At 38.3% G+C, this 9,147-nt stretch overlaps 1 protein-coding gene across 1 annotated transcript; it reads right to left on the bottom strand.

Moving 5' to 3' along the window:
- Positions 1–1,583: 1,583 nt before the first annotated feature.
- On the bottom strand, positions 1,584–8,364 carry LOC126632972 (homeobox-leucine zipper protein ATHB-8-like). The gene is made up of 19 exons (XM_050303516.1): positions 7,849–8,364; positions 7,414–7,649; positions 7,116–7,275; positions 6,449–6,561; positions 6,204–6,294; positions 5,354–5,449; positions 5,137–5,250; positions 4,947–5,030; positions 4,547–4,702; positions 4,373–4,447; positions 4,089–4,195; positions 3,812–4,001; positions 3,425–3,610; positions 3,210–3,293; positions 2,907–3,041; positions 2,470–2,795; positions 2,211–2,310; positions 1,946–2,095; positions 1,584–1,856 (listed from the first exon to the last, which is right to left on the bottom strand). The coding sequence occupies exons 2-19, from the start codon at positions 7,632–7,634 to the stop codon at positions 1,710–1,712; spliced, it is 2,535 nt and encodes an 844-aa protein (XP_050159473.1). The 5' UTR covers positions 7,635–7,649; positions 7,849–8,364; the 3' UTR covers positions 1,584–1,709.
- Between the last annotated feature and the right edge of the window lie 783 nt (positions 8,365–9,147).

Consider the following 9,147-nt stretch of genomic DNA (forward strand, 5'->3'; position numbering starts at 1 on the left):
GAGTAGTCAATCAGGTGGAGCCTGGTTATAAGTAGTTTTATCATGAGGAGTCTGGTTATGAGTAGTACAATTAGGGGGAGCCTAGTTATGAAAAGTTTGATTAATAGGAGTTTTGTTAAAAGGAGCAATCATATTTTGGTATACCATCCTCATGGTGTGGAGGGGAAGATTGTTAGGTTTTTCGAGCCCATGATAAATTGTCTTAAGTCTATTAGAATTATAGACTTAAAGGATTAAATTATTACCTACTTGGAATTATTTTCGCAATTTAATTTGTTTACCCAATTTATGTTGTTTTCCCAATTGGAGTTAGTTTCTCGATTGGAGAAAGAGGCATAACTAGAATCCAATCAGGATTATTAATCCTCATTGAAGAAGACCTTTATTATGTGTATAAGAAGGGCTATTGCACTAGTTTTGAATTGTAGCATAACAATAAGTTATACACCACTTAATGAGTCAAAGTGGGATAAGGCAAAGTGTATGCGAGAGAAAAGAAAAGAGATAAAAAGTGTATTTCTTGTTCTTTCAAGTTTTTCATCAAGTTTATTATTCTAGAGGCTTGGCAGGATTATTCGTTGTACTCATTATTGATGTAGTGAAAAATTGTTACTGCTGCCATTTGGACGTAGGTACATATAGCAAAACCATGTTAATTTTTGGTGTTGTTTGTATTGATTATTTATTTTCAATTTTCCGAGTTTGTTCAATTTTTTCCATTCTTAAACACAGTATTCACAATAGCATCTTCAACCTTTTCCCAACAGCCTCGACTTCGAGATCCCCCCTTCCCTCGTGTCATGAATTTCAAGGTTCCAATCAAACCCTGACTCGCCACCACCTGAGATTACCTCTCCTGACACCCTTCTAGTATATGTGCCACCATGCACCACCGCCTACAGCCGCCCCCATGAGGTCTTTTTGTGAAACCCTCAAACCCAGCTACGCTGGTCTTGGATCTCAGCCAACTCAAAGCCCAATTAGGCTTGCCCAAACCGGCCTTTCATTTCTTTCTTCTGAGCCTAATTTTATTTGGCCTGTATAAATAAGCATACCACATATTGGGCTTTATTTTTTTCACTTTTTCTTTCTTAGCCCAATAATAGAGGTTGGGTTCTGTTGACCCACCATTTTTCTCAGCTAGCCCACAACCCAGCAATCACCAGATGGGCATGTAGCCCATGTCACCCCACAATTTTGGACTGTGACCTATCATTTACACGTATGGTCCCGAAATAACCCCCAATACAAAATATATATTCTTGTGTGTCTATATATATCTATGTGTTTGTATGTAGGTACCCATAAACCTAAAGTTCATATTTAATCTCAAACCCACAGTTTAAAACATGAGTGTCATAGAAACCCGCAATTAACAGGACTTATCACATGACGAGACTGACATAGAGAAGGTATACAACCCCGTTGTGAGTGAGTTTTTCTTTTCAACGAGATCCTAAAATGCATTCAAATGCAGTGCTCATCTCAACTCCAAGATTACAAAGCTGGTATGTAGTCTTTTTTAAAGGGAGAAGAAAACAAAGGGCAGCAGCATTATGATTCATAAATAAAGCATAAAGAAAAGTAGCAAAGAGTAGATGATATTGATAACCAAAAAAATTTGGGCCCAATATGCCTTTGGTGCAAAGAAGAGGTTTTAATTTCTAAGTTCTATATCCTATGATGTTGTTCTTGTGGCCTCCAAAGTGTTAAACAAATGACCAGTTGATGAACATGAAGCAGATGCAGTGAGCAGTTTCTTCTTCGTTCAACACCTTCCATGCCACTGCTCTCTCGTACGAGATCGGCCTTCCCATGCTTGACATGCATATTCCTCCTTGAAGACACATAAAACCCTGCACCCCCAAGATTTGAATAACGAAAGGTTAATTAATCGCCTATTTCAAAAGTACCGAAAATCTAGCTGGACTTCAAAGTACTATACCTGCTGCATTATCTGCGGGAACTCGGAGCATAGGGTCTTCCTTCCGTTGTCATCAAAAATCTTCTCCAGTGTTATGTCTTGAAGTGCAACTAACGTCGTCTCAAGCATGTCAAGGCCTGCCTGGTTTGCGAATGTAAAAACTGGCATTGCCTGCATAAATGATGCAGTTAGATTATGGAAGGGGAGGAGGAACCAAATTGTTACGAAAGGCATGAAATTAAATGCTTCATATTGTAAAACCAAAGAAAAATGGTAAGCAATTTACCTTCAAGGAGCAACATAAGATTGCATCCGAGTGATGCCAAAGGGATTTGAGAATGGACTCGCTTCCTTCGGTTTTTAGTAGTTCTCCACCCAGATAGCACCTGAAAAGATCAAGATTAATCAGCATACAGCAGTCACTTTTGTCCAATTCTACGACGAACGATTGATGGCAGGATCCGGCAACAAGTGTCATACTATCATTGCCATTTTCAAACCAAATACCCAATCTCTTGTAACATAAGAACTTGTACTATACGCACCTATAGCTCTGACAGATCCAACCAGCAAGTGTTTGTGCTTCAGGGGTGCCAGGTGGAGGCCGGAAACCAGCATGCGAACCAAAATGAGACGGGGAGAGTGCCAGTGCCACCCTCTGCACTGATGCTATGATACTGCGCACATACTGCCGAGCCATGGCGGCTATATTTTCTTGGAGGTGAATTTCAAATGCAAACTGGAATGCTATTGTCATAACAGACTTTGTATTGCCAGAGTGGCCAGCATTATCACCAGATGCTCTGCTTCCTGCAGGTCCAACTTCAAGAGCTGAGGCAAGATCAAGCGTACGGTTTGGACTCGGAGTATCCTGCACAACAATTTAAGCATATAGGATGTAATCACACAAAACATATCAAACAAAAGGGATGGAAAATGAATTCTATAATATTATGATATATCGTATAAGATGAATGGTTACCATCCGAGAATCAAGAGGGATGATGCGAAAACCAGAAGGTAGAATTGGAGCATCATCCGAAAATGATGCATCAATGGGAGCAAATACTAGTTCAGCGGAGGTCCCGACGGCATTCTCATCCACTCCGCTGCACAGCTGGGGTTTGATGCAACAGAAACAGCAAGAATCAGTGACCATAGCCAGTAAGGATGTTAAAAGCTATCAAATATGAAGAGTAAAAATATACTGCAAATACTTCTGTGGAGCATTACTGCAAGAACATTATGCTACTAATCAAATCGAAAAGAAAATATATGTACTTACTTGCAAGAGGAAAATGTCAGCTGCAGGCATCATCATATCCTCTCGATAGTGGCCCATGTTTTCAATCTTAATGACCTCCATGAACTGTTTACAGAAAACCAAAATATATCAGAATTCAGATAGCATATTGCTATGCTAAGATGAAAAAAAACAGCTAAATTAATGAAAGAATGGCCTTTTACGGTTAACTGAAAAATTCAAAACCAGGTGCCTACCTCTTCATGCTCAATTGTGTGAGCCAGGGGAAGAATAACCTGATCCCCGAAACTTCCAGCTCGAGGCCCTAGCATGTTGCAGGGACCAGCTTTGATAGCAGCAGCTGAATAAGCATCAATGCTTCTGTCAGCCCACTCTGATCGGTGTTCTCGCAAGAATCTAAGAAGTATGGCTGGAGGCACATTCTGTAGGAAATGGAAACGATACACACAAGTCAATAACGAAATTCTGAAATGTTTGTTTTAGAGAAGAAAAAAGAGCAAAAAACCAAAATGTAAACCAAAATCATTTGATATGTGCCTTCTGGATACTTTTTCTGCTTCTTATTAGGTATTATTGCAACTTAATTTTGTTAGTTATTGGCCAAAACGCATCTAAATCCTTACTTGGAGTAACATGGATGCTTTGGCACATAAGACTGCAGTGCTCATAGATGGAACTCCATTGGTATAAAGATTTGCACTCATCATCTTGCCCGGAGACGAGTTCACAAGAAGGGTAACATCATCAACACCATCACTTTCTAGAACAGACCATCCCTCATCTGTAAACCCGTTAACTGCTTCATTGAAACCTCTGCAATACAAAATTTGTAAGACTCCAACAAGGTGAAAGTTGATTAACCATTCTAAGAAATCATAAGGAGGTGAAATTATAACGCACTTGCTCAATCTCTGACTAAGAGCACGGAGAGCTGCAGGCCTTCTTCCCCAACCAGCGGAATTGGGCTGAGAAACTTCTTGAGAAATCTGCCTCAGGTTGCGTAATGCCTGAAATAAGAAATACATCTACATTAGAACACAAGATGTATGGTGCTTCATTCTTCGAATATTATGCAAGCTCATCATTTCTACGATTCTAACTTGTTTTAAACAAACATTCTCAACTACCAAATTTTAATATCCAAACAAGAAAAAACGACATCGATCAGGAGAAAACTATCTTACCGCCATAGTTGTCTTCTGAGCAAGAAGTGTTGATGACTCATAAAGCGGGCGCAACACTTCGGGTACACTCCAAGGCTGGTTTAAAGCGATCAAATTAACAAGTCAAAATTGTGATCAATCAAGTCAAGGAAATGACATTGCTTCAACGTACAAAAGCCAGGCTGCTCTGCATACCTCCAAATCCATATGATCAACAATGTGAAGGATCGAGCCACCACCTTCACAAGGTCTAATTAGATACCCGCTCGGCAGCATTTCTGCTCTCACAAAATTCTGCACCGGTGGCATGCTAGGACCGTTCTGTGTGTTGTTAAGTGATCTTTCACAGACCTACCAACAACAATTACAGCATAAAAACCAAATTAAAGGTGCTTGAAGTGGGCAAAGTTACAAACAAGTAACACCAAATTATTGAGTGCTCATACAAAAGAAACAAGGACATCGTTTACAAAACTTTTTAAAAAAAAATGGAACGGGGGACACTAATTAATGTACAAGGCTTATTGTTCGTTTAGTGTCGCCCAAGTTCTATTTTATATTAAAACTTCGTAAGGACAAAAAAATCATCACATACCACGAGACTACCATCTTCTAGTACCGATGTGTAGCGAAGCAACCAGAAATCTCGAGCTGGAGCCAAAGTTGTGGGTGCATAGAGCTAAAAGAGGCAAAAAAATTCAGATATTTGTTAAGCATGTTTATTAATATTGATGAAAACAGATACGAGAACTACAGAAATAGAGGCTGGAGAGGATCTTGCTTACCTGCATGTAAAGCAGTTCAATGGTTCCACCATTGCCAGTGGACAACACGTTCAGCACATCCACAGATCGGCAGTTTCGGAACCACGAAGGCCGATCTTTGAGGATTTCAGCGACCTGTGTACAGCAAGAGTGTCTTTGATTAACACTTAATTACCAAAATTTTACAAAGATTAGTGCTTTAATTTAGTAGAGCAAGTGGGGGAGAAGAAGAACTTACTCTTGTAGGGTCTAGACCTACAAGGCCGCATGCACGTGCTGCCACACCAGTGCAACCGTGAGAAATTGCAACGATTCCAATGGAATCCGGACCAGGCTGTGCAGTTCAAAACACACGTACAAAGTACATAATCAGCAATGGCATGCAGAGTTGGGACCCGACCAAAAAAAAGAAAAGAATAATTGCAATTACTTCCTTAATTCTTTAAGGAAATGTGCATGACTAAAATCGGTTATAAACTTTTAATTCAAAATAAAATTAGAGGAATACTAAATAGACAATAAAGGTTTAACTGTTTATTGTCAAATACGGTCCTCCTTGTTAGTTTTGATGAAAAATTTATATCAGGTTTAATTTGTGCATATTTATCAATTCTTTATCAAATTTTATCCGTTTTGAGAAGAAAAAAAAATACACACATTCACTGTATCTTACATCATGTTTTCTTATGCATCTTGATTATCCATTAAGTCATTTAACAAAGTACGTAAAAAGAATGCTTTTACTCTTTTGTGTATCTTACACAACTGTTTTTTTATGCGTTTTGAGAAAATAACTTCTCTTCATTGTACATTTGAATTTGATAAAGAGAGAACTTTAAAAGCTTTTACTAGACAATTATGTGGCATAAAAGAATGCAATACAATATTCTTCTATTGCCTTGGGTGAAGCAAAACTAAGAAGAATGGGGGACCAAAAAGTGCAAAAGCAAAAGATTAGTGTGTCAAAAAAATTTGAGATAATGATGTGTTTTGGGTGTTGCTTGGAAGCTTAGCAAAGTTTGATGAAATGTTATTGAGAAGAAAAAAAAAAGATGTATAGAGAGAGACAGAAAGAGAGAGAGAGAGACCTTCATCCCAGGCAATTGGACCCACTCCACAGCAGTCCCAGTGGCCTTTGATAAAAACTCTGCTAAAGTTTCCTCTGCAATGGACAGAAGTCTAAAAACAAACAAACAAAACAAAAGAAAAGAAAGAACAATCAAAATCTGATATATTCTCTTCTCTCAGCGGTCCAAAGAAAAGAAAAAAACAAGTGAAAAGGACAAAACAAATACAAGAAGAATAAAATCATGAAATGGTGTTGAACACGGACCCTGCAGGGCTCGCATCCCTTGGCGGTGGTGGTGGATGCTGCTGCGGAGTCAAATGGTGTTGACCGCTCGTCACCACCGAATCACAACTTGTGTCTGTCGTGGCTAAAGTCGCCTGCAAATCCAACAAAGAAACAACAAATCTCAAAACCCCATCATGCCAAAAACCTAAGGAAAAAATAAATAAAAGTTTATATATTATCTGCAAGAAATAAAATAACAAATTTTTCCTAGATTGATTTGAATTCCCATTTATAGGAATTATGAGAAGAACAATTTTGATCCACCAAATTGAGCCAATATAAGAGAATTCCCCTTTCTCAACCCACAACAACTAAAAATTTGTGATTTCAGTTAATTCTAGCTTTACGATTGAATAACTTAACAAGAAATAAGGAACAAAAATAAAAGAAATACTATATATGAAGAAATTAAGAGTGAAAATATCTGAAGACTCATTTTTTAACGTCTTGCCTAAGTTAAGAAAAACTGTAAAATTGTCGATTTGAAGTGTAGTGGCTAAAAGAGGAGTGTCAAAATCGCTTTTCAAAATTTACGGTGATTTGGTGAGAATTTGCATTTTTCTTCTCCGTTTGTGTAAGAAAATTGACCAAGATGATTTTTTTTTTTTACTTGAATGTTGTAAATGATGGAGGTGAATGATTTTACATTTTGTGTCTGTTGGCGGAAGTAGCTGTTCTCGTAGACCAGCTGAGACACCTGCTTCTGCAACCGATCATTCTCCTCCATCAGAAGCTTATTCATCGCCGTCAGCTTTCTGTTCACGGTCTGCAACCTCGACGCCTCCTTCCGCTGCTTCTCTCTACATCTGCTCAAACACAACAACCCAAGCCAACAATAAATAAATAAATAGATCCAACCCAAAATTTAAAAACCAAAAATAAATCAACCCAATTGAGAAATTTGACTGCTTGATGAACAGAAAAGATATTAAACTTTTTTTCACCTGCGGTTTTGGAACCAGACTTTGATCTGCTTAGGCTCGATGTTGGAGAGGATAGGGCACTCACGGATGAGCTGCTGGCGGCGCATGGAGCTCGGCTTCGGGCACTCATGGTACAACCGCTCCAAAGCTTCCACCTGCTCCGGCGTGTACCTTACGTACTTGCCATTGTCCATCTGCATCTTCATCCCACCATCTTTGCAGGATGACGTCACCGCCATCATGACAAGGCCTCCTCACTATATATAACACCAAAGTCACAAAATTTACATATGTTTATACGGATCTATAAGCACACGAATCATACATCGCGATTTTGGTACTCATACTTTACGCTGCACGGAGCGTATGAGACTAAAAGATGAGTGTTAAAATCACTAGCAGAATCATAAAGGGAAGAAGAGATAATATTGAAGATTTTTGAGACAAGAAACTTACAGGTTTGGATTTGCTAGGAAGGTTTTGTTGATGCCCGGAAGCTAGAGAGACTATTAGTGTGATTTTGTTGTTTCATTCATGGTCAGAGTTGTCGAGAAGTGGCTGTGTTCTTTTGCTTTTGGTTTTTCAAACCCAAACTGTTATGTATGTATAAATATATATGGAGCAGAAAAATGATAAAGGAAAAGGTTTTTAAGAAGAGAAAACCCCCTTAATTTCAGACAGAAGAGGAACTGTATTTGTATTCACATCATTTCTCTCTCTCTCTCTCTCTTTCTCTCTCTCTCTCTCTCTCTCTCTCTCTCTCTCTCTCTCTCGTTTACTGCTGATTTTTCTTGCGGTACTGGTTTGTTTGGGCGCTTTCCAACACTTCAACTCTGTCTCACCGACTGTCCTCTCTCTCTCTCTCTCTCTCTCTCTCTCTCTAGGACTTTTTATCTCTGAGTTTTCTGCATCAATCCACACTTTGATGTACATGCCATATGCCAGACGGTCAGTCCGTTCGAATTTACCCTCCAATCTTCATGTGAAAATGAGGTGAAAAGTTAATAGGGTAAAAACAATGGTTTGCATGTGAAAACAAAGACAAAATCATGAGGGTTTTAGCATGCGACCTCATTTTCTCATGCCATCACGCCTCATGCAAATATATATATATATGCACTTATATATACATGCAATTTTTATAAGCATAGTTTGGCTGTCAAGCAATATTGGATATTGTCATATGGTTGTTTAATTATTTTGGGTCAGTCTGATCTCATGCACAAGTGTCCAACTGGTTGCTTTATACTTAGAAAACAAATTATATATGTTTGATTAATCAACCTCGCTTATGAGATTAAAATATAGAAAAATATGTTTATACATCATATTATATAGTGGGTTATTTCAGTACTGTGGCGCCTAGTACTCGAATATTGATTCGAAGTATTTTCTCTATCGATTAGTTTGGACTGAATACAGAATATTCATCCTTACGTGTTGATGATGTAGTTCCACGACCCTATTACATGTACCCTTTCTTTGTAGACATATGTGTTTAGTTGATTAAATAAGCAAGGAAACACGTTTTCATCCCACTATATATTACTAACCCACTAATATTCAAACAATAACCCAAGTCTTACTCTATTGTTTTTCCAAACCATAGCAACCTTAATTGAATATATGCTACTCCCTCCACTTTCGGTCAAAATAATACTAATTTTTTTCATACTTACGAGAGATTTTTCAATATGTCGGGCATACGGTCCGATATACCAAGTGTAATAATATAATTGGTTAGAAACTTAAAAA

This window comes from Malus sylvestris, chromosome 8 (genome assembly GCF_916048215.2).
Source record: "Malus sylvestris chromosome 8, drMalSylv7.2, whole genome shotgun sequence".
Classification (NCBI taxonomy): Eukaryota; Viridiplantae; Streptophyta; class Magnoliopsida; order Rosales; family Rosaceae; genus Malus; species Malus sylvestris.